The following is a 25,592-nucleotide window of genomic DNA, read 5'->3' on the forward strand; positions in this document are numbered from 1 at the left end:
ACTTTTCCAAACTTTTGACTGGTACTGTATATTTTTATACTAGGTTGATTTAAAGTATGTTGTACAACTTTGGACCTGTCACTAATACTGTGTTCTGTCATATGTAGGCTACTGCCTGTAGTCTTGATTAAGCTACCTTTTTGAGTTGCTTGCTTAATGTTGAGAATTACAGCTGAGTTTGATAAAACATGGCTGTGTTTTCTATAACTTTGTTTTTCTTAACATTCATCTACTTTGGAAAAGAAAAACAATAGTAAACTTGTGCTTATTTCTGGTGAATGTAGTTTATTATGCAAATCACAAAATCTTGTTTTTATTTTACAGTTTGAGTACTCAAATTAAAGTTTACTTCCAAATGTAATGTCTTCCTGACCTGATGCACTTCGCTGCTCTTTAAGGAGACGTGGTCAAATCGAGGAACTTTCTGGAACCTTAGTTTCCATTCTTAATTGCTGCCCCCATGAAGATCATGTGAATTCCCTGAAATATAGGATATGTTTTTTAAATTTAACCTTTATTTAGCCAGGTAAGACCCATTGAGATTAAAAACCTATTTTGCGAGGATGACCTGGCAAGAAGGCCAAACAGATTTGGCTGCCCTACATTATTTGTAAACTGTAGGGGGTGTCTTCAAATAATATGTAGTGTTTTTTAGTGAGAGTTGATACTTGAGAATGGGTAATGGGACAAATAGCATTTGAAGTCTACACTACTTGGGTACACAGACTTGACCTCAGCTTTTGCCATATTAATTGACCCTTTTGTGCACACAGATCAGCACAAACATTACATAGTCACAACATTTGTAGGAAATGCATTGTGAAAATATGAAATTCCCAGAAGTCTCCCGTTGAGGTGTAAACTGTTTTTTAGAAAGTCTTGTTGAATTCGATCTTGAATAACAAAAGCATAATTCATGGCATGGCATAAAGTCAGTTGTCTGCCCACCACTCTGGCAAACAGAATAATTGTTTTTCACGGATAAAAGCAATAGCAAGAGGACAATGGTTTGCTATCTATCATTTGCGAAATAACTACAAGGAGGCTTTCATTGTGCATGGGAAATGGTGCTGGGTTGGCTTTGTTTGCTCGTGAAAGGACGTGCCCGTGCCAACCAATGAGAGGAGAGAATGAGTGCGGTAGTATGACGTGTAGATGCAAATCCCCTCGATTTCAACCTATTGCCTGACTCAACCAGCAAGTCTCTCTTCAGTCTTCATTTCTTGCCACGGAACGAACCTGTTTATTCTGCTGTCTGAATAAAACGGACGCGTGTTATTGTTTTGCTGGGGATTAAAGATACATTGCTTGAAAGCAAATCGTATATTTTTCTTCCTCAACGCAAGACTGCGTAATTATAAATTTACTTTAATCTAATTAATTCATAACTGTTCGCTATTTAGTATTCATTTTAAGACCAAATGAAGACTAAATTTATCAACGGGGTGTCATCCTCCCCTTCTATGGCCTTGGGTTTGTTGGTCACTGAAAACGCACTTGAGGTCCAGCCAGACACTGAGGATGAATGCAAGGAAATCATCCGGCCGGATGAGCCCGACCAGGACACGAAGCGCAAGGCGTATTTATGGTGCAAAGATTTTCTCCACGGTGCGTGGAAAACGGTGGCAGAAGAGGATTTTCAAATCAGCATAATAAGGTAGATGTGTTCTTTGAGGACATTCACCATTATTTATCGCTATTTATTTGTCATACAGCCTCTACTACACAGATAAACAGTTGCTGCGTTTGCAACTGCATATAGGCCACATTTTCTCGCCCTGTAATTTAAATTAATGGTCATGATGGGGTTAGTAAGCAGAGAATTCGATACTGGGTTACACCTAATGTTATTTCAAATTAAAATGGTAGCTTTGCCTATATGGGATTGTATTGTGTGTGTTTGTTTTCAAAGCATCACTTCTTATTTATGGGCTTTCTATCCTAGAATAAAACCGTAATTTAAGTCGCCACAGCCATTGGTCTAATGTGTACACGCTGGAGATAGGGAAATGTGAGGCTTTTATGAGCTTCATTAGTTTTTTTGTGACGTTGTGACAGGGGTGGCCTCAGCAACAAGCTCTTCCTCTGCGCCCTACCCGACATCCAAACCAGTGTAGGTGATGAACCCCGCAACGTCCTCTTGCGCCTGTATGGAGCTATTCTACAGGTGTGTATGACAACAGACAATTCAATGTTGAGTGAGTCAGTCACATCTTACCTTTTTTTCTCTTCAGTTTAATTAAAAACGTCCTGGTTCTCAATCTGAAAATGTAATCAATGTTCTTTAGGCTAAATGCGTAGCCTACCGAAAAGGTCCACTCTTGGACCCTTGAAAGTACAATTTGATTTACTCAGATTTTCTGGTCATGCTTTAGAATATAATAGAATGTGATAATATAAAAGTTTAGGAAAATACATAGCTTACATGTATTCCCTGAGAGGTTCTGAACAGGCTGAAGGGGTCTTTGCTTTGCTGCTGGAATTTGGGGTTGGACAGAAGGGAAAGGAGATGTATCTTCTTCCTCAAACATCTTTGAAAGGTCCTTTGGGGTAAATACCCACATGATGGCATGGTCTATGGTGGCTCAAGCTGTGTCTGTGTGTGTGTGTGTGTGTGTGTTTCTGTTGTTGTGGTGTGATGTACCACCATGGCTGTACATGCGTATGTTTTTTGCCGTAGGCCTTCCAAAAGGAGCGTGCCTTGAGCACACTTGTTTCCAGGTGATTCCACCATACCATACACGGTACAGTATGCGATCCCTGAAGTCTCAGTATTGTCCTCAACAATGTTCACCCACATTGTTATGGAAGTCAGCTTGTGAAGTGATGCACTTGTGAAGATATGGGGGGAATGTTTTTTTTTACCTCTCCTATCCTTTTATTTTCATATTGGAAGTAAGTTGTTAAATACCATAGTGATACAAAGGAGAACTCCAGGTGTAAATCAATAGGAGCTCACCTGATAGCAATTAATATGTAAGGTGTTGCGCTGTATTTAAAATAAAATAAAATAAAACTTTATTCAACTAGGCAAGTCAGTTAAGAACAAATTCTTATTTTCAATGACGGCCTAGGAACAGTAACTGCCTGTTCTGGGGCAGAACAACAGATTTGTGTCTTGTCAGCTCGGGGATTTGAACTTGCAACCTTTTGGTTACTAGTCCAACACTCTAACCACTAGGCTACTCTACCAACTCGTGATGATAATGATAATGATAACAACCAGTGATATATTTTAGTTTAGTGTGTGCATCATGAGCTACAGCCAAAGGACACAGGATGATATAGTTCCTGATGATGTGTCAGTTGGTCCACACTACATTACTCATAGGTCACATGATGGTAGGCTAGTTAGGGCAACCCCAAGTTAACCTCCTGACTAAATTTAGATGACCAGAAAATCCAGGTCAAGATTCAGTCAAGCTGACAAAGAACTGGATGTTCATGTAGTTGGATGGGGATGACAAAAGCAACTACTCTGCTCTAAAACAGTTCAGTGATAAATGATTGAAGTAACACTATGAAATAGAAAATAAAAGAGACATGCCACATTTCTAGTAAGAAGTAATACACGATTTGGAACTGGAGGGCCCATTAATTAAACATTTACAATAAGCCAGGAGATGTAAAGCATCCACGACTATTGTAAGAATCGAATAGAATGGAATATTAATATCTATTCATTATAGACTCAAGTAGTTTGAGTTTTTTTAATTGATAATACATGTGGTAAAGAGATCAATTGAACTTTACCAAAACAATGAAAATGCCATGGAAATGCATGGGGGAAAGAGCCCCGAATCTCCTCATCCAGCAAAATTAGCCTACATTTAGGCTATTGTTTATATGTCTATTTCACACTATGTTGAATAGTATAATGCTTGTATGGATTTCAACCCCAATACATGTTAATGTCAACTTCATTACAGTTAAAAATGACTGACTACCACCACCAAATTATGTATGCTAGCTATGATACCAGCTTATACGAAAGAGAGTTAGCATTTAGCAGTCACTTCTTCTAAACCTGTAAAGAGACCACTTCTAAATGTTATGCAGCAAAACGAGACAAATATCCAAATCAGACTTTAGTTCCCACATCGTGGGCCTGTTACACATCAATCATGACAGATTTGACAAATATCCACTTTGTTAGATCAGATTTGTTGAATGCGCGCCAATCCGGCGTATGAGTGGTTACATGGTTACATGCACACAATAATGTGATTATTGTGGATAGTCAGATTAATATCATAGTTCGATTAAACCGTTTACATGCTGTGCAAAAGAACGATTTCCCTAATAATCCTGTTTACATGGACACGTGAAATCAGGCAACCTGGTGGCACTCGGATAAATACAGAACATTGGCAATCAAAATCAACCTTCTTCCACAGCGACAGTTATTTTGGGGAAGAATATTTGATTCTGAGTTCGGACATGTAAAGTTTATATGTGAAAATGATTTCTACGACGCACGTATACATTCAGTTGTTCTGAACTACAGAGGGAGGCTCGCTAAGCTGGAGCTAGCACATGCACAGATAAAATACACTGCTGTCTTATCAAATACCTCATTTAATTAATTACTCAGAAATTCGTGGAGTAACCGAGTGTCCTCAGAGGAGAAAATATTAAAAGTGCTAGTTCATAGATAGGACAACAATGTCAATATCTGCATTTTAAACCAAAGCATACAGTCAGTGCCAGCTGCCTTGATCAGAAGATAATAGATGCCTTTCAGAGAGAGAGAGAGCGAGAGCTTGTTTCTGTTTCTACAACTTTACTTTCTCAACAAGGAGGTTGTTAAAGGCACTGAGAGCTTTCCTATTGCCTCTTTGGCCATCAGACTTGGGGACTATACTGTACTCTGTGAGAATGCTATGTAGCATGATGTGTCTTTTGAGAAAATACATGTACTCATGGTTAGTTTCTTGCTTTTTCTTTCATTGATAGATGTCCTGTAATAAGGGGGAGCCCAGACAGTCAAACAAAGAAAATCTCTTTCAAGTAAGTAACTAATGGCAAAGGTGATTTAACCAGACTATTAGTTAGATTTGCTATCTGATTGTGAAAATAACCCCACAGCATGTGTCATTGTTCTGGCCTCGATACTATGTTTTTGTATACATTTTCTGGAGTTTGTGATCAAATTAGTCTGTATAGTTTAGCATCAAAGGTTTTAGTAATTGCCAATGGACTTAGTGATCACTTTGAAAAATGTCAATCCCAGTCCTTTCTCCCAACTGGATGGTGTAAAATGGTGTAAAAGAATAGCACTGTTGAGTCATCTCTTTGGATTGAGGTGACCCTGTTAGTCAGTTGATGATAGCAAGATAAAAAGAGGGTAAACATTAATATTCATGATGTCATTGCGTAAATCTGCAATTACTATCTTTTGCATGAGAGTCACATAGAGTTTGATCCTATAGAGGCTAATCCTAGCTTGGCTAGCCAGTCTGTCCCCTCGTAAACCTCACCGCTCCTTAGCCTTCATTTGCATGTTTATGGCCTTTGCCCTATATTGTCTTGAAATAAGTTCAAATTGACAACAAGATTGGCAATTAGGTTTTCAAAATACAGTTTGAGAACAACGTGGCATACTTAATAATAATAATAATAATATATGCCATTTAGCAGACGCTTTTATCCAAAGCGACTTACAGTCATGTGTGCATACATTCTACGTATGGGTGGTCCCGGGGATCGAACCCACTACCCTGGCGTTACAAGCGCCATGCTCTACCATAGACTCTCACCTTTATATGATGACTAATTCCAGTAATAGTGAACACACCACACATAACCAATGTTCCCTCAACATTTTTTCAGCACTGAGCAAATTTGAGATCTGCTGAGGGCAAATTTGAACGTTGTGAAAATTCTGTGCAACCTCCAGTGCGCGTTTACTGTGAACACAGAGGCTGTACCCACTTTAAGTCACAGTTTTAACAGTGGCCAAGCAGGCTACTGTGGCTATTTGATCATATTGTAGGCCCAAACCATTATTACAGAGAGTCAGACAAATGATGCTACCCTCTGCCTATTGGCTACTTAGCATATTCAAGCCTGTGTGAACATACAACACTGCCCCTTTAAGACAATAAAAGCTCTTTAACTGACTTGCTTTTCAAAGATGGCTAGACATGTAGCAATCACTCCCCTATAGCTGACTACAAATGATCTATAACTGGACTAATAACTCACTAACTACCAAAGGATATTAACAAAATGTGCACAAGTGGGTACATGCACCTCTCTTTAATCCCAAAACAAGTTTATCTACTCAGGACCGCTCATGCTGTAAATAGTCCAGTTCAAAGTAAATGTCATAGGACCATATATGGCAATGGTCTATTTGCATATAGACCTACTGCAGCTCTGATTGGTTATGTCGCACCGGTCTGTGTAGATAGTATGGGTAGTAACAGAATTCTACAAAATTCTTGCATAGTTAGTTTTGCATACTAAGTCTTGCATACTAAGTCTTGCATAGTTAGTTTAGTTTCGGTATGTTACATTGAAAGTGGCGAATATTGCGTTGATTCGATCACAATTTCCACAATAAAGGGAAACGTTGATAGTGTTAACTAACGGGGAAAACTCTAGAAAGTTGAGTGAGGTTCAATCTTGTGCTTCTCTTGGTGGTTTGATATTTATTCTGCTTGAGCACAGGAATGAGGGAACATTGCTCATAACTGGAGCTTCAACTGGAAAATCCCCACAGCTGCTGTGCCTTGGTCATGTGACCGCAGCCATGGTACACAGGGGGTAGAAGGAGGGGAAGTGATATTCAGGGGATGGTACTGTGACATTGAACCTACTGTTAATGTGTTTTTAGCTGAATTTTCAAATTAGCATTGAAACTATTCATGCTTCATTTATATTACAGAAGGTGAGAGCGTTGTGAAACTAAGGAGTTCATTCACACATTTGTCAACAATGATTTTTGTTAAGGTGGTGGAATATGATCAATCTTATTTTCAGTCAATAGAGGTATCATTACCCATGGCTATGGTTACTACTGATTGAGTTCATTATTGCTATCTGTCTTGTTATCCACATGCACAGATATCCAGGTCAGAGCTACAGGGAAACAAATCTAAGGCTAGAAAAGTGACATGATTTTCCAAATACATTATTTTGTCAACATTATGAAACATGGACCTCAGTAGTGTTTTTGAGGAAGTGTGATTTCCTTCCATTTCTCAGGATAGTAGTGTTAACAATAGGACAGGCCACAGTGGACTATGGCATCCTGCTAAAAGGAACACTTCATTGTTTTCCTTCCTGTTTCACAGAATAAATGTAATCAAGTTTTTCAATTTACAAATCATATATTGAGTTGCAACAAAGGAAGTGATAGCCATTCAAAAATTCACTTTTAATTTTTTTCAATTATGAGGAAGGTTGGCGGAATGGAATGATGAACAATTTCACAACAATGTCAACAGACCAGTAGATAGCATTGCTGATTATTAACCTGAAAAGTAGGCTACTTAGCCAGTTTAATTTGACAACCTGTTAGGTTGCCGTTGACCAGTAGGTCATAGAAATAGGTTAAATAAAAGTAATTGGAAAACTGAGGCTGGCTGCTGACCCACTTTTAGAGGGACTTTCTGGACATAGAAATGCACTGAACACATAGACCTACATACAGGCTGCAAGGCCACGATGTGTGTCAGGATGATCATTATAACAGAGATAATACGTTGAGCAGATTTGCATTTGTCATTTATCCGCACTACAGAGCCCATCTGTAAATGTGCCAATGTATACGAATACTTGCAGAGTTTGGCTTAGTTTTTTTTTTAGGTCTGCCAAACCAAGGGCCATTATGGTTTCATATACGTATATTGTCTATGGTTGATGGGTCTCACCCCTTTTAAGGCAAGACATCCACACAGTGGATATACTGTCCCTACAGATGATCACAATATCTCTCTTTTGACTAGAGGGAAAGCTATCTTAGATGAGGACTATAGAATACCCCCATGCTGTCATTGATTATTGACTAATAATGTTTTTCCCATGTCTATAGTCATATGAGGTCGGTCCACAGTACATACAACAGGTCATAAGCAATGCACTACTATGATCTGTTTTCCTCCTATCTGGTTTCCGACAGGAAGCGCCAAGCCACTTTGAAGTGCACCACTTAGCACATTCCTTGGCCAACTGTCAGAGTCCACAGGTCACTGCCAGCTCATAGCAGGTTACACTAGACCTAGATAAGGGCACCATTTGGATTGCACCCAGTGCTATGGGTTATTATTAGAGTTGCTACTGTACAGTGTAACATTGGAAATAGTTATTAGTAATATTTTTTTTATGTACTTTCATTAATAACTACCCCGTAACAAGGACCCTGTATTTAGAAGTGCTAACATAGATGTATTTGTAAGTTAACATATTTTTTTGTGGGCCTATCTTTTGAATGCTAGCTATATCCGAGCTCTGGCCTCAGATAATTGCTCCTGACACCATTTTTCCTCCCCAGTAGAAAAGCCCAGGTGTCTTCTTCGGTTAAGCAGCCACAATTACCGATTGATGCTGTTGGCAGGCTCTGCCTCTGTCAGTACAATTGGCCCCTTGTTTTATCATTCTCATCATGTGGAACGCAACTCAATTCTCCCGTCTGGTCCAAATCTGCTTTTAAACCTACCACCATGACGGATTAAAATACCTGCCAATTCACTGACAGAGTTGGGATTGTAATTTGTTTAATTGAGGTAGCCATTTTACATTTTACAGTTAACATGCCTCAAAGATCTGGATCTGTGTATAGTTGATTTATCAATTGTGAATGCTAGATCCCTGGAAAAGAAATACTCCCATCTCTTCCAGACAGCCGCAAGGTCATGTGCTCATCATCAGCTTCCTCTGTCTAAGATGTTCCTCATTTAATCCTATGGAATTGAATGAGTGTCTGTCCAACTGACCCCCACCTGATGGTGGTAGTTGCGGACAGTTTCAGCTAACAATGGACCACAGTTTGGCTGCAGTCATCCAGCTCATCCTATTAATTGTCCTCACGTCCGGTTGCCATGAAAGCATTAACCAATGACTAAGTCATTTAACCTCATAATTTCTAAGGACGGGGTTGATTGTGCAAGGCAGCAGTGATTGACAATCACAAGGTTTAATAGGAGAAGTCAACAACCACAACCTTCTCTCATTCAGCTATCTGTTTGTGTGCATGCTAATTCCTGTTCTCTGTGTCTGCAGGGTGCTGAGGCCATGGTGCTGGAGAGTGTGATGTTTGCCATTCTGGCTGAGCGGGAGCTTGGGCCCAAACTCTTTGGCATCTTCCCTCAGGGCAGACTGGAGCAGTTTGTCCCAGTAAGTTACTCTATGTGGAGTGATAATCATTGAAAAAATCATTAATGACTATGTGATTGCATGCTTGCTTGTGTGCATGCGTGCGTATAGGTGTCTGGATCTTTGCATGTGTCTGTGTGTGTTTTGTTCAATGATGTGTGTTTAATTGATAGAAAAGGGAATACATGAACCATGCTAAATATATTCCCTACTTAAAGTGGCAAAAATAGCTTGACGTTGAATTTAATTATTGGTCAATTTAATACACGCCCACGTTGCCCAGGCATTCTCCCATAGCGAGAGTTCTCTTGCTAAATTCAACCCACGCCTAGGCTAGACAGTTTGAATTTAAATCGGTATAGACCATCAGAATAGTCATGTTCTATCTGAATCACGGGTTTTGCTTGTATGATGTACAGGTAACTGCCTAAATAAAATAAACACAAACCCGCGAGCACACTCACACCCTGTAAATTCCCTATGCTCATTTGAGAGTCACTGAGATTTCTTCTTCTAGCCATGGTACCGTAAATAATGGGCAACTGGGCATTTTATACATGACCCTAAGCATGATGGGATGTTAATTGTTTCATTAACTCAGTGACCAACCGCTGTGTCTTTGTGAGACACAGAGTATGTGAAAGGATGATATCCGAATGTGTGGTTCTGTCATGCAGGTGAAAGAGGACCCAAACGCGACTTAACAGAAACAGAGTTTATTAAAGTCCAAAACGGAATAACAGAAATCCTCTAGATTTGTAGAGGGGAAAACAACTGGAGAAGCGGCCACAGACTGCAAGGCGCAAGTCGACTGAGACACCTGCTCACACGCAGCATCTGATGAAGGCACAAAACACGACAGGACAGGGTGATACACAATCACGGCAAAAACACGACAGGACAGGGCGAAACGCAATCACAGCATGGTGAATACAATACAAGGAACCGACGGGACAGGAACGGATCATAAAGGAATAAATAGGGACTCTAATCAGGGAAAGGATCGGGAACAGGTGTGGGAAGACTAAATGATGATTAGGGAATAGGAACAGCTGGGAGCAGGAACGGGACGACAGAGAGAAGAAGAGCGAGAGAGTGAGAGAGGGAGGGGAGAGAGAGGGATAGAACCAAACAAGACCAGCAGAGGGAAACGAATAGCATGGGGAGCACAGGGACAAGACATGACAATAAATGACAAACATGACAGTACCCCCCACTCAGGCCTCCTGGCGCACTCGAGGAGGAAGCAACGGAGGAAATCATCGATGAGCGAACGGTCCAGCACGTCCCGAGACGGAACCCAACTCCTCTCCTCAGGACCGTAACCCTCCCAATCCACTAGGTATTGGTGACCCCGCCCCCAGAACGCATGTCCATAATCTTATACATAGGGAACGAGGAACAATAGATGGATCCGACAGGAAAGGAGAAAAAGTTACAGTAAAGTTACTTTACAAACAAAAGGCATAATACTACTCGTAAAGAACAAACAGGAGACTTGATCAAGAACTGCAGGTTGCCTCGGGAAGGCACTTGAACGTAGCAGATCAGACACCTGCTCACCACGCAGCATCTGAGGGAAACACGACACGACAGGGCAATACATAGACACAGCACGGTGAACAATAGATAAGGATCCGACAGGACAGGAACGGAAAACAAGGGAAGAAATAGGGACTCTAATCAGGGAAAAGATAAGAACAGGTGTGGGAAGACTAAATGATGATTAGGGGAATAGGAACAGCTGGGAGCAGGAACGGAACGATAGAGAGAGGAGAGAGAGGGAGGGGGAGAGAGAGGGATAGAAAAAGGGAACGAACCTAATAAGACCAGCAGGGGAAACGAACAGAAGGGAAAGCATAATGACAAGACAATCTAAGACAAAACATGACAGTACCCCCACTCACCGAGCGCCTCCTGGCGCACTCGAGGAGGAATCCTGGCGGCAACGGAGGAAATCATCAATAAGTGAACGGTCCAGCACGTCCCGAGACGGAACCCAACTCCTCTCCTCAGGACCGTAACCCTCCCAATCCACTAAGTATTGGTGACCCCGTCCCCGAGAACGCATGTCCATGATCTTACGTACCTTGTAAATAGGTGCGCTCTCGACAAGGACGGGAGGGGGAGGGAAGACGAACGGGGGTGCGAAGAAAGGGCTTGACACAGGAGACATGGAAGACAGGATGGACGCGACGAAGATGTCGCGGAAGAAGCAGTCGCACAGCGACAGGATTGACGACCTGGGAGACACGGAACGGACCAATGAACCGCGGAGTCAACTTACGAGAAGCTGTCGTAAGAGGAAGGTTGCGAGTGGAAAGCCACACTCTCTGGCCGCAACAATACCTTGGACTCTTAATCCTGCGTTTATTGGCGGCTCTCACAGTCTGTGCCCTGTAACGGCAAAGTGCAGACCTCACCCTCCTCCAGGTGCGCTCACAACGTTGGACAAACGCTTGAGCGGAGGGAACGCTGGACTCGGCAAGCTGGGATGAGAACAGAGGAGGCTGGTAACCCAGACTACTCTGAAACGGAGATAACCCGGTAGCAGACGAAGGAAGCGAGTTGTGAGCGTATTCTGCCCAGGGAGCTGTTCTGTCCAAGACGCAGGGTTTCTGAAAGAAAGGCTGCGTAGTATGCGACCAATCGTCTGATTGGCCCTCTCTGCTTGACCGTTAGACTGGGGATGAAACCCGGAAGAGAGACTGACGGACGCACCAATCAAACGACAGAACTCCCTCCAAAACTGTGACGTGAATTGCGGGCCTCTGTCTGAAACGGCGTCTAACGGGAGGCCATGAATTCTGAACACATTCTCGATAATGATTTGTGCCGTCTCCTTAGGGGAAGGAAGTTTAGCGAGGGGAATGAAATGTGCCGCCTTAGAGAACCTATCGACAACCGTAAGAATCACAGTCTTCCCCGCAGACAAAGGCAGACCGGTAATGAAGTCTAGGGCGATGTGAGACCATGGTCGAGAAGGAATGGGGAGCGGTCTGAGACGACCGGCAGGAGGAGAGTTACCCGACTTAGTCTGCGCGCAGTCCGAACAAGCAGCCACGAAACGGCGCGTGTCACGCTCCTGAGTCGGCCACCAAAAGCGCTGGCGAATAGACGCAAGAGTGCCTCGAACACCGGGATGACCAGCTAACTTGGCAGAGTGAGCCCACTGAAGAACAGCCAGACGAGTGGAAACAGGAACGAAAAGGAGGTTACTAGGACAAGCGCGCGGCGACGCAGTGTGCGTGAGTGCTTGCTTAACCTGTCTTTCAATTCCCCAGACTGTCAACCCGACAACACGCCCATAAGGAAGAATCCCCTCGGGATCAGTAGAAGCCACAGAAGAACTAAACAGACGGGATAAGGCATCAGGCTTGGTGTTTTTGCTACCCGGACGGTAAGAAATCACAAACTCGAAACGAGCGAAAAACAACGCCCAACGAGCTTGACGGGCATTAAGTCGTTTGGCAGAACGGATGTACTCAAGGTTCTTATGGTCTGTCCAAACGACAAAGGAACGGTCGCCCCCTCCAACCACTGTCGCCATTCGCCTAGGGCTAAGCGGATGGCGAGCAGTTCACGGTTACCCACATCATAGTTGCGCTCAGATGGCGACAGGCGATGAGAAAAATAAGCGCAAGGATGAACCTTATCGTCAGACTGGAAGCGCTGGGATAGAATGGCTCCCACGCCTACCTCTGAAGCGTCAACCTCGACAATGAATTGTCTAGTGACGTCAGGAGTAACGAGGATAGGAGCGGACGTAAAACGTTCTTTTAGAAGATCAAAAGCTCCTGGGCGGAACCGGACCACTTAAAACACGTCTTGACAGAAGTAAGAGCTGTGAGAGGGGCAGCAAATTGACCGAAATTACGAATGAAACGCCGATAGAAATTAGCGAAACCTAAAAAGCGCTGCAACTCGACACGTGACCTTGGAACGGGCCAATCACTGACAGCTTGGACCTTAGCGGAATCCATCTGAATGCCTTCAGCGGAAATAACGGAACCGAGAAAAGTAACGGAGGAGACATGAAAAGAGCACTTCTCAGCCTTTACGTAGAGACAATTCTCTAAAAGGCGCTGTAGAACACGTCGAACGTGCTGAACATGAATCTCGAGTGACGGTGAAAAAATCAGGATATCGTCAAGATAGACAAAAACAAAGATGTTCAGCATGTCTCTCAGAACATCATTAACTAATGCCTGAAAAACAGCTGGCGCATTGGCGAGACCAAACGGCAGAACCCGGTACTCAAAATGCCCTAACGGAGTGTTAAACGCCGTTTTCCACTCGTCCCCCCTCTCTGATGCGCACGAGATGGTAAGCGTTACGAAGGTCCAACTTAGTAAAGCACCTGGCTCCCTGCAGAATCTCGAAGGCTGATGACATAAGGGGAAGCGGATAACGATTCTTAACCGTTATGTCATTCAGCCCTCGATAATCCACGCAGGGGCGCAGAGTACCGTCCTTCTTCTTAACAAAAAGAACCCCGCCCGGCCGGAGAGGAAGAAGGCACTATGGTACCGGCGTCAAGAGACACAGATAAATAATCCTCGAGAGCCTTACGTTCGGGAGCCGACAGAGAGTATAGTCTACCCCGAGGAGGAGTGGTCCCCGGAAGGAGATCAATACTACAATCATACGACCGGTGAGGAGGAAGGGAGTTGGCTCGGGACCGACTGAAGACCGTGCGCAGATCATGATATTCCTCCGGCACTCCTGTCAAATCGCCAGGTTCCTCCTGAGAAGTGGGGACAGAAGAAATGGGAGGGATGGCAGACATTAAACACTTCACATGACAAGAAACGTTCCAGGATAGGATAGAATTACTAGACCAATTAATAGAGGGATTATGACATACTAGCCAGGGATGACCCAAAACAACAGGTGTAAAAGGTGAACGAAAAATCAAAAAAGAAATAGTCTCACTGTGGTTACCAGATACTGTGAGAGTTAAAGGTAGTGTCTCAAATCTGATACTGGGAAGATGACTAAGAGCGTCTGCTAAATGACTTAAATGTAAATGTAAATGTAAGGCAAACATGGGCGTAGGCTTGTCTAACTGTCTGAAAGGAATGTCATGTTTCCGAGCCCATGCTTCGTCCATGAAACAACCCTCAGCCCCAGAGTCAATCAAGGCACTGCATGTAGCACCCGAACCGGTCCAGCGTAGATGGACCGACATAGTAGTACAGGATCTAGATGAAGAGACCTGAGTAGTAGCGCTCACCAGTAGCCCTCCGCTTACTGATGAGCTCTGGCCTTTTACTGGACATGAATTGACAAAATGTCCATCAAATCCGCAATAGAGGCACAGGCGGTTGGTGATCCTCCGTTCCCTCTCCTTGGTCGAGATGCGAATACCTCCCAGCTGCATGGGCTCAGTCTCTGAGCCAGAGGAGGGAGATGGTTGCGATGCGGAGCAGGGAAACACCGTTGACGCGAGCTCTCTTCCACGAGCTTGGTGACGAAGATCTACCCGTCATTCTATGCGGATGGCGAGAGCAATCAAAGAGTCCACACTGGAAGGAACCTCCCGAGAGAGAATCTCATCTTTGACCACTGCGTGGAGTCCCTCCAGAAAACGAGCGAGCAGCGCCGGCTCGTTCCAGTCACTAGAGGCAGCAAGAGTGCGAAACTCTATAGAGTAATCCGTTATGGATCGATCACCTTGGCATAGGGAAGCCAGGGCCCTAGAAGCCTCCCTACCAAAAACTGAACGGTCAAAAACCCGAATCATCTCCTCTTTAAAGTTCTGGTAATTGTTAGAACAATCAGCCCTTGCCTCCCAGATAGCTGTGCCCCACTCTCGAGCCCGGCCAGTAAGGAGTGAAATGACGTAAGCAACCCGAGCTCTCTCGCTAGAGTATGTGTTGGGTTGGAGAGAGAACACAATATCACACTGGGTGAGAAAGGAGCGGCACTCCGTGGGCTGCCCGGAGTAGCAAGGTGGGTTATTAACCCTAGGTTCCGGAGGCTCGGCAGGCCAGGAAGTAACAGGTGGCACGAGACGAAGACTCTGGAACTGTCCAGAGAGGTCGGAAACCTGAGCGGCCAGGTTCTCCACGGCATGGCGAGCAGCAGACAATTCCTGCTCGTGTCTGCCGAGCATGGCTCCTTGGATCTCGACGGCAGTGTTACGAGCATCTGTAGTCGCTGGGTCCATTCCTTGGTCGGATCCTTCTGTTATGCAGGTGAATGAGGACCCAAAAGCGACTTGGCGAAAACAGAGTATTTAATCCAGTAAAGTTACTTTACAAACAAAAGGCATAATACTACTCGTAATGACGAGAACAAACAGGAGACTTGATCAAGAACTGCAGGTTGCCTCGGGAAGGCACTTGAACGTAGCAGACTCAGACACCTGCTCACCACGCAGCATCTGAGGGAAACACGACACGACAGGGCAATACATAGACACAGCACGGTGAACAATAGATAAGGATCCGACAGGACAGGAACGGAAAACAAGGGAAGAAATAGGGACTCTAATCAGGGGAAAAGATAAGGAACAGGTGTGGGAAGACTAAATGATGATTAGGGGAATAGGAACAGCTGGGAGCAGGAACGGAACGATAGAGAGAGGAGAGAGAGGGAGGGGGAGAGAGAGGGATAAAAAAAAGGGAACGAACCTAATAAGACCAGCAGGGGGAAACGAACAGAAGGGAAAGCATAATGACAAGACAATCTAAGACAAAACATGACAAATTGTTTCATTAACTCAGTGACCAACCGCTGTGTCTTTGTGAGACACAGAGTATGTGAAAGGATGATCTCCGCATGTGTGGTTCCTACTGTGAAGCATGGAGGAAGAGGTGTGATGGTGTGGGGGTGCTTTGATGGTGACACTATCTGTGATTTATTTAGAATTCAAGGCACACTTTACCAGCATGGCTACCACCATATTCTGTAGCCATGCGCCATCCCATCTGGTTTGCGCTTAGTGGGACTATAATTGGATAATTTCAACAGGACAATGACCCAAAACACACCTTCAGGCTGTGTAAGGGCTATTTGACCAAGGAGACTGATGGAGTGCTGCATCAGATGACCTGGCCTCCACAATCCCCCCGACCTCAACCCAATTGAGATGGTTTGGGATGAGTTGGACCGCAAAGTGAAGGAAAAGCAGCCAACAAGTGCTCTGCATATGTGGGAATTCCTTCAAGACTCTTGGAAAAGCATTCTAGGTGAAGCTGGTTGAGATAATGCCAAGAGTGTGCAAAGCTGTCATCAAGGCAAAGGTTGGCTACTTGGGAAGAAGTTTTGATTCGTTTTGATTTGTTTAACACTTTTTTGGTTACTACATGATTCCATCTGTGTTATTTCATAGTGTTCATGTCTTCACTATTATTCTACAACTTAGAAAATAGTAAAAATAAAGAAAAACCCTTGAATGAGTAGGTGTGTCCAAACTTTTGACTGGTAATGTATAGCCTGTGACCTACCTTCTTCCTCTTCTCAGGTCAATGGTGCATGAAGATCCACACAGGGTTATTGAAATGGCCGGTATATTATTAATCATTTTTGAGAATAGCAGTAAAAATGAAACATTTGAGTTATTCACTAGTACTCAGAGACCAAGAATCCACAGAGGTCAAGCGTGTGGCCTTTAAACATCTTCCTCTTTGATAAGATCTTAAACTGTCAGGTTGACAGTGAGCAAATTAGAGGGCCTAAGGGCATTGGAACTGGTTATACCCACCATTCTTTATGACAACACTGTCAGCAGTCTATTGGTAATGGTGTTTCTGCTTATTGTAGCACATAAAGCTGTCAGCGTGAGGGGAATGAAGATAACCTGTATTCAGCTAAGACTTGTAGACCTTACTTCCTTGACCTCTTTGTGTTAATAGAGTCGTAAACTGGACACGGATGAGCTGAGCATGCCTAGCATATCTGCTGAAATAGCTGAGAAGATGGCCAAGTTCCATGGTATGAGGATGCCTTTCAACAAGGAGCCCAAATGGCTGTTTGGAACTATTGACAAGTGAGTTGGTCTCTTATTAGAAACTGTAAACCCTCGTTGCCTAACTTGACCTCACACTCCAAACAAACATTAGCTGTCACAAATATCTCCTCTTACAAAATGGTTAGCTAGTTTGCTTTTGTTGGTTGATTCTCTAGTCACCTGGTTTGAGGATAACAGAGAGACAAATTATGTTTTCCTATGGTCTTTGTAGAGTAAAACTACACAGCAATAACAGTCTTGGTCAAAAATAATTGCCCCCTCTGTGTTCTATGAATGTCTTCTTTGCTTACACTTAAGGCATTTAAGTTGTTAAAGGGATTCACTTATCAGAGTGACCTTCGTCGTGGTCTGAGGATAGTTTCAGGTAAATCACAAGCGAAAGGTTGCTTGTCAGCAAAATAATGTGTGATTTGTACGAGTGCTGTGCATCGAAGTGCATCGCTGTGATAAAATAGTGATATCCGTCTTATCTATAAACTCTACAACAGCTTGTATCCCAGTGTTCCCATACATACAGTACCCTGACTGTCCTGATGTTTTCCCCCATCCACAGGTACCTGAACCAGGTGATGAGACTCACCTTCACCAGGGAGTCCCACTTGCTCAAGTTTGCCCGTCTGATGAGCTGTAACCTGCCCCAGGAGATGGAGAATCTCAAGTAAGGCCCACATCACATCCACCCTGGTCCCTGCATAACGTACACAACAGTATTTACACTAAGCACACATGAACGGACATTATTACATGTATATGCAGTAATTCAGTTATGTACTAGTCATATGGTGTTTTCCACTAAATTGGTGTGGAATCCAGTCAACAACAATAAACCAATAATTATATTAAAATATGGTTGAAATATGTTCTGGCATTTTGCATCCTGTTTTTGGGGGTAAACAGTGAATTAGGAGACTTATATCTCCTGCTTTTTACCTGCTTAAATATGGCTTGTTTGTCTCTGTAGGTCTTTGCTGGACTCCAGTCATTCCCCTGTGGTTTTCTGCCACAATGACTGTCAAGAAGGTAAGGGGTCTGAAGGATTCTGCATGCTTCGGTTTGGCTGGCACCTTGCCGAACCCGGCTAGGCGAACCGAACGAGTGTGCTTGCATACTCCCTTAAAAGACTGTCGCTTAAAAAAACAAGGAAAACGCGACAATAGTACTGTTTGTCCATATTGTGACTCTGTAGCCAGTATACACTTCCTGAAAATAGTCAGAAGGAATCAAAGATAACTCAAGAAATCTGTCATACATTTGTACATTTTTGCAGAGGAGATCTTAGTCACAGAATTTTACATTTAAATAAGATGTTTGGTGAAGTATTTCTCAGGTGAAAAAAATGTATATGAAAACAAGTTGTCTATCGTTGAATGGCAACAAACACCTTATTGAAGAATCCCTACTGTTGACCAATGACTGACGAAGGGGTGTAGATTTTCGGCTTGCCTCGAGATAAAATGTTGTGTGGACAAACAGCCTAAAAAAACCTGGCCAAAGACCAAAACCAACTAAATTTTGTCATAATATATGCACTAACTGTTCTGATCTGTTTCGGATGGGAAGTGTGTACACAGGAGTGTGTACACTGGCATAGCACACACACCCACAGGGGGGCCAATCCTATGACAGGAAATGAGCTTTAAAGCTTCTGAATTTTCTCTCAGCCTCATGGCAAAATGTGTAGAATAGCATGAAATTAGCTATAAAACTGCACATTTTTCTCTATGCCCCATGTTTTTGAGGGGTTTTGCCCTTGCTCCAAACTTACGGAGATCCCGTTAAACTGTGCTAGGCCACTGTTAGGCATAGTATTGCAGTTTGTATAAAGCTAGTGAAGAAAATCGTTGAAATCCCTTGCTAATGTGTTTTACTGTGTGTATGTGTGGGTGGTGTAATAATTATTCACTCATCCTTTAGGAAATATCCTTCTCCTCAGTGGTTGTGAAGGCACTGACAGACAGAAGCTCATGCTGATTGACTTTGAATACAGCAGCTACAACTACAGGTGTGTTCATGCTCAGGGCACTAGTCAGTGTATACTGTAATCATCTCCTTTTCAACCGATTCAACTACTTTGGTCACAAATTGTAGTGAATGTACAACATTTTGGGTGTCTAAGAGCCAGGAAACATTGACCACACTGTACGATGTGGGAGGGCTGTGTCTATCCAAGGTGACACTGTCTCGGCAGATGGTAAATCATGGCCGATCCATTGTGACATTCTTTCACCCTTCTGAGTGTGTCTGAATCTCTGGAATCAAGCAGACTGGGCTGGTGGAGCAGAGCCAGACAACCTGTTCAATCTAATCATCCAGCTAGCTTTATGCACAGAATCTAACAGTGGATTCCCAAAGCTCCCCTGACTGTTCTCCAACCATATTCCTTCACATTTATCATTCACAGCTTCTGCCTCATGAAATATTCATAGGAACTCTAATGTAATGTCTGCTGCAACACAGCTATTGATGGAAGGAATTTACCCTGGTATTTTGTATTTGTCATGGTTTAAAGACAAGAATGTAGCCACAGATTCATTTAAAATCTCCAATTTTTCAGCAGCAAGCTGTCTTCATCTGGGTTACTGAGTTTTATTTCAGAATCTAACTAAGCCATCCAGAACTTCCACACAATCTCTTACTGTAGGTTTTCCTGTACCACAGCCTTTTTTGCAAAACATGGAATGCTTGAGTGCCCTATTTCTCAGAAAGGACCTTCACTGTTATTGGCCTAGTTAGTTCTGTCAAAACATCCCACCCCCACTGTCCTGACCCTCAGGCTCCCTCGTAGTCATTGTACGTCACCACATGTGCTCGTCACTCTCAAGACGGATCAGGTTTCACCTTCTTGACGGACCAGATGGGACTCATTCCCTCCCAAACCAAAAGGAGAAACCAATGTTCTCTATGGTAGGGTAGAACAGGGCACCATTAGGAAGCTTGTAACAGTTTTGACTTGAGGTTATTATTTATAGGGGTGCCAGGTAGGTTGTGCCTACCAGAGAAAACATTGGTTTCTCCTTTTGGTTTGGAAGGGAATGAGTCCCATCTGGTCCGTCAAGTCTACACCAATACAAACGGACTTATGTAAAAGTCAGGATGGAAATAAACTTTTCATAAACCCTTAAAACATTAGAAAGAACTTCAAAAACAACTGTATTTTGTGTGGGTTGTATTACCAACAAATGATTACACACATAATAATATTTCACCTTTATTTAACCAGGTAGGCAAGTTGAGAACAAGTTCTAATACAATTGCGACATGGCCAAGATAAAGCAAAGCAGTTCGACACATAAAACGACAGAGTTACACATGGAGTAAAACAAAGATACAGTCAATAATACAGTATAAACAAGTCTATATACGATGTGAGCAAATGAGGTGAGATAAAAAAGGCCATGTTGGCAAAGTAAATACAATATAGCAAGTAAAACACTGGAATGGTAGATTTGCAGTGGAAGAATGTGCAAAGTAGAGACAAAAAATAATGGGGTGCAAAGGAGCAAAATAAATAAAATAAATACAGTAGGGAAAGAGGTAGTTGTTTGGGCTAAATTATAGGTGGGCTATGTACAGGTGCAGTAATCTGCTCTGACAGTTGGTGCTTAAAGCTAGTGAGGGAGATAAGTGTTTCCAGTTTCAGAGATTTAAAAAAATAACACAATGAGTTCTGGTTCCTCCAGAAATGTCCTGTACCTCGGGCCTAAAAAGAGTCCAGCCCGGTAAAGGAGTTCAGGGAACTCAAGTGACCTTTGTCACGTAATGTTTGTCAGTTCATTCAAGTGTAGCGTAAACCCAGTATTAACCATACAATCAACATAACAATTATTTTACCACAGATCTTTAAAGCGTATCAACTCTTACTAAGTCCTCAACTACAACGAACTATATAAATCACAGTATACATCACATCAAAACAAATGAAATACCGTGTACAAAAAGGTTGTAGTCGGTCAGTCAGACAATCCAATCCGCTGAGCGGTGTAGTCCACGGACGCAAAGAGTGGATCCGATCCTGGGTAAAACTCCATTAGGCTACAAAACACACGGAATAGAGACGCTTCGGAACTTAGGGTTGACCACATCTTCATTTACGTCGTCTCCATCACAACCCCACCTTTGCGCAGTTGATGCTGGCTATTTAATTGGGAATTAAAGGGAAAGCGCCCTATTGGAAGGATAATAACTATTTAATTGGGAATTAAAGGGAAATCGCCCTATTGGAAGGAGAAGCACTGAGACGGTTCAGAAAAATTCATACCAAAAAAAATGGTTGTCACATGGACTTCTGTACACAATGAGAACAGTCCTAGGAGGCCCATGTCAAACTCACATCTTGTTTGTTTTCCCACTGTTTTCTTCCCAGTTGGTTTCCTTAGCAGCAGGTGTGGCTCGCTTGAAAGGGTTTGAACTGTACAGGTTTTCAGCACTAACCCATAATGCCGCAGCCAGGGGTAGAGAAATGTTAGGAAAGAGTTTATCCTCCAAGTTGTTCCTCTTGTCTGGTTTCCACAGCAGCAGCTGTGATTTCCTTCACAAAGAACAACCCATTTTCGTTCCCTTTGTGAGAAATCTCATATTTCTCTTCCTTTTGCTATGGTAACATTTTACTGCAGCCCTAGTTTTCATTTGGGCATACAAGGAAAAGAGCCCAAACAATCATAATCCTCAATCCATGTGGCAATGCAATGTACATTGCAAGAATGTTCAGTTCTGCAACATTGAAAATACGCTTATCAAATATCAGGTGTAACTGACAGGACTGCAGACCTGGCAAATGTGATATCATTGTTAATGTTTTTTCTCTCCATATTGTGTTTTCAGGGGATTTGACATAGGAAACCACTTCTGTGAATGGATGTATGACTATACAAATGACAAGTTCCCATTTTTCCATGTCAACTCAAATAATTATCCCACTAAAGCCCAACAGGTGAGTAAGGATGACCGTATGAAGACTTTTTGTCCTCTGAATCTGAATGAGTGGCTCTCTAGGCAAAAGACAGCCAATAACATTGATGTTCCTCTTTTCAGCTACATTTCATTGGAAGCTACCTGTCAGAGACTGAGCAGGGATTTGTGAATCAGAGCGCTGAAGACCAGATGAAACTCAAAGAGGAGCTGTTTGTGGAAGCCAACAGGTGAGCACCACGTTGAAGTGGCCAAGGCTTTTTGCTGGAATGTGAATGAGGGTTGAAATTGCTCACGTGTCTCTGACACACCATATGAGTCATCATGACACATGAGGACAAGTTGACTTACTGTTTTTTTTTACAACTCTGAGGACACCTGTGGTTTAGTACTTAGAATGGCCTCCTGTTGAGAGAGCAGCAGTAAATCATAATAATAATAAACCCCTCAGACTGGGCCTCTTGGTTACTGTAAAATGCTCCCTGGGAAATAAAACTCTGCAATCAGTCCAGTAGTGATGAAATAGCACATTTCCATGTGGCAGTTGCTATGGACCAAAGGTTTTCTCAGTTCACCCATATGTATGTTTAATGGACCATACTGCCATTGTGCTCGTCCACAGTTTTATTGAAACATTTGTCTGTTGGTAATTACACAGGTTTGCTCTGGCTTCGCACTTCTTCTGGGGTCTGTGGTCGATGATCCAGGCGAGAATCTCCACCATTGAGTTTGGGTACATGGTGAGTGTCCATTATCTGGTTGCCATGCCTTTGTTTTACACATTTATATGTGTGATATACAAAAACACAGCCATTCTCCCTCAAACAAAATAAATGAGAAGTGCATGTTGCATAAGACAGCACATGGAAGCATACAATGTATACCCAGACAATCAGAAAGCACTGTCAGTGTGTTCCTTGCTATGTTTGGTGTCAAAGACTACTCTGAACTATACACAAATATTTTCCATGGTCAACCTGGTAAAGATTATCTCTGTTATATTTCCTTTCTTTGCTGAAATATATATAACTGACACACGTACTGTGCGAGGCGGATTTTCAGTTGGATTCCTTTTCTCTCTCTCTTTATCCATTGTCTGAAATCCATTCTGTGCAAATGTTCCAATATTTTTCTTTCCTTTGTCTGTCCACAGGAGTATGCCATGGCCAGGTTTGATGCATACTTTGAGCAGAAACGGAGCTTGGGGGTCTAAGCGAGGGACCACATACTGTAACAAGGAGGTGGAGGATGAATGGATTAACAGCGCTTAATTGAAAATAATGCAGACAGGCAATCAGGGTATAGGACCATGCTTTAATGGCGAACCTGTGCTTTGGGAATGAAACGCTCGCTATAGTTGGTATCGCATGGACCAAAGTGAAACCATGAATATCTGGTTTGGTGCCCCATGCATCGCTGCTCAGTGTTTGCACAATACTACGCTCCTTTATAACACACGCTCACAGGGTCAAGATTGTTCTTGGCCTGTCTTTTCTTCAAAGAACATCAGGAAGATTAAGTCAGGGATACAAATCTTCATTCTGAACGGAGGTGTAAGTTACATCTGCAGGAAGTCCATTCCTGTTTGGAAATGTTATGGCGTAGCTCAAAAGAACAGAAGTCTCAATGAGCCTTAAAACTCCTTGCTTATTGAAAACCCAGTAATCTCTTATCTGTGACCCAACGGCAATAGTACATTTTCTGTGACATAAGAGCAAGGTTCAAAACATACGTCAAATAACGAAACTCTCAGTTTCAATTGATTGTTAGTTTTTTTTGCATCCATGCTATACATGTCAGTTTTCCTTCATTCGTTATCAAAAATATTTCCTCTAAGATGACTTGCATATGGAAATATTTGGAGCCACCAATTAGATGGGTGAGTCTCTGGCTAACAGCATTCATTCCCCACCTGCAGTACTGTAAATATAATCTGATAAATGTGACCTGAAAACACAGTGTACTCTTCGAAAAAACGGTTCTTCAAAGAGTTCTCCTATGCGGACAGCTGAAAACCCCTTTTAAGGTTCTAGATAGCACCTTTTGTTCTAAGAGTGTAGTAATCACTACCCTACACTACCTCACTACCCTACTCTGTACTTACAATAGCTGGGGATTGTGTAGAGTAAGAATATCAGCTCTGAATAGGTCATTGAAATGGTATTGGTATTCAAACAGATATATTCATTATGAAAATGCAGGTCCTTCTAAACCTGCATTGCTTGCTGTTTGGGGTTTTAGGCTGGGTTTCTGTACAGCACCTGGTGACATTAGCTGATGTAAGAAGGGCTTTATAAATACATTTGATTGATTGATTGAATATAATCACAGATAGTACATTGGATAAGTAAGGAAATGGCAAACAGGAACGCTCTCAGCTTTAACTCAAACAGACCAACAATAGAGATGCTTACTGTGCTATTCAGCTGGAGTAAACAGTTGCAGATGAAGTTGTGAGAAGAACTGTAAATAAGTTGTAAAAAAATCCTCATGTAGAGGTCTTTAATATGTATAATGATATATTTAGAATGTGTTTGGGGACTGGAAATATTTACTTTACTTTTTTTTGGTGAAAAAGTCATAACCAAACTGTGACAATTAGTGCTGTTTTAATATGAATTTATATTCTGTATTTCATCATTCTATTTGTTTTATGTAAACATGTTTATTTAATCTGGTTAATATAATATTGAAACAAATATGAGCCTTCACTTTGAAATTACATTGTTGCGTAGGCTACAATGTCAGTGGCACTTCAATCTCATTCACCAGACACTTCTTCCCAATGCTCATACGCTATTAGCCTGGGAGCGAGATGAGTGGCACTTTCCTGACCAGTTGCATTTTTAAAGATAACGTTTTAATTGTTTTCCTTAAATGGAATATGTATTTTTCTTAATAAGAAAGTTGTCTCTTTCCTTGTTGAAACACATCTCACTCCTGTTTTCTCAACACCTGCTATATCATTATTGTGTGATCAACTACATTCCATTTTCGGTATATGTTGTGTATATTTGTATGTACATTACACCTCTCTTTCATTATATTATTAGTTTGAGATAATAAAATAAGAATTGATCCAAATGTATTCAAATGGAATTGTAATTGACAGTGTCACATACAGTTTTCTGAGTATATCCTTGCTGTATTTCATGTTTTGCCATTCAATACAGAGATCAAATAACATGTGATTGATTATCCAAACATGAGGGAAGAAGGAGCTCCTCTACATTACACTGAATATTGTTGATTATGAATATTGTAATCTTATGGATAATTGAACTGAATGTCCAATTTGTATATGCTGTGAAAGGTTCCCAACTACTCTATTTTGTGAGTGCAAACGTTTAGCCTGGCTTACCTATAAAGATAGCTATGCAGATAT

At 42.4% G+C, this 25,592-nt stretch overlaps 1 protein-coding gene across 2 annotated transcripts; it reads left to right on the forward strand.

Moving 5' to 3' along the window:
• Window positions 1-1,083: 1,083 nt before the first annotated feature.
• On the forward strand, window positions 1,084-25,291 carry chka (choline kinase alpha). 2 transcript variants are annotated; one of them, XM_046351572.1, is made up of 12 exons: window positions 1,084-1,657; window positions 2,059-2,167; window positions 4,957-5,010; window positions 9,229-9,342; window positions 17,184-17,317; window positions 17,853-17,957; window positions 18,261-18,319; window positions 19,214-19,301; window positions 22,121-22,229; window positions 22,331-22,437; window positions 22,866-22,947; window positions 23,361-25,291. In XM_046351572.1, exons 1-12 carry the CDS (start codon window positions 1,422-1,424, stop codon window positions 23,418-23,420), a joined length of 1,257 nt encoding a protein of 418 aa, XP_046207528.1. In that variant the 5' UTR covers window positions 1,084-1,421; the 3' UTR covers window positions 23,421-25,291. The 2 variants fall into 2 exon arrangements, with proteins under 2 accessions (XP_046207528.1, XP_046207531.1); XM_046351575.1 differs by lacking the exon at window positions 4,957-5,010.
• Window positions 25,292-25,592: the final 301 nt, after the last annotated feature.

Source organism: Oncorhynchus gorbuscha, linkage group LG01 (genome assembly GCF_021184085.1).
Source record: "Oncorhynchus gorbuscha isolate QuinsamMale2020 ecotype Even-year linkage group LG01, OgorEven_v1.0, whole genome shotgun sequence".
In the NCBI taxonomy this organism is placed as follows: Eukaryota; Metazoa; Chordata; class Actinopteri; order Salmoniformes; family Salmonidae; genus Oncorhynchus; species Oncorhynchus gorbuscha.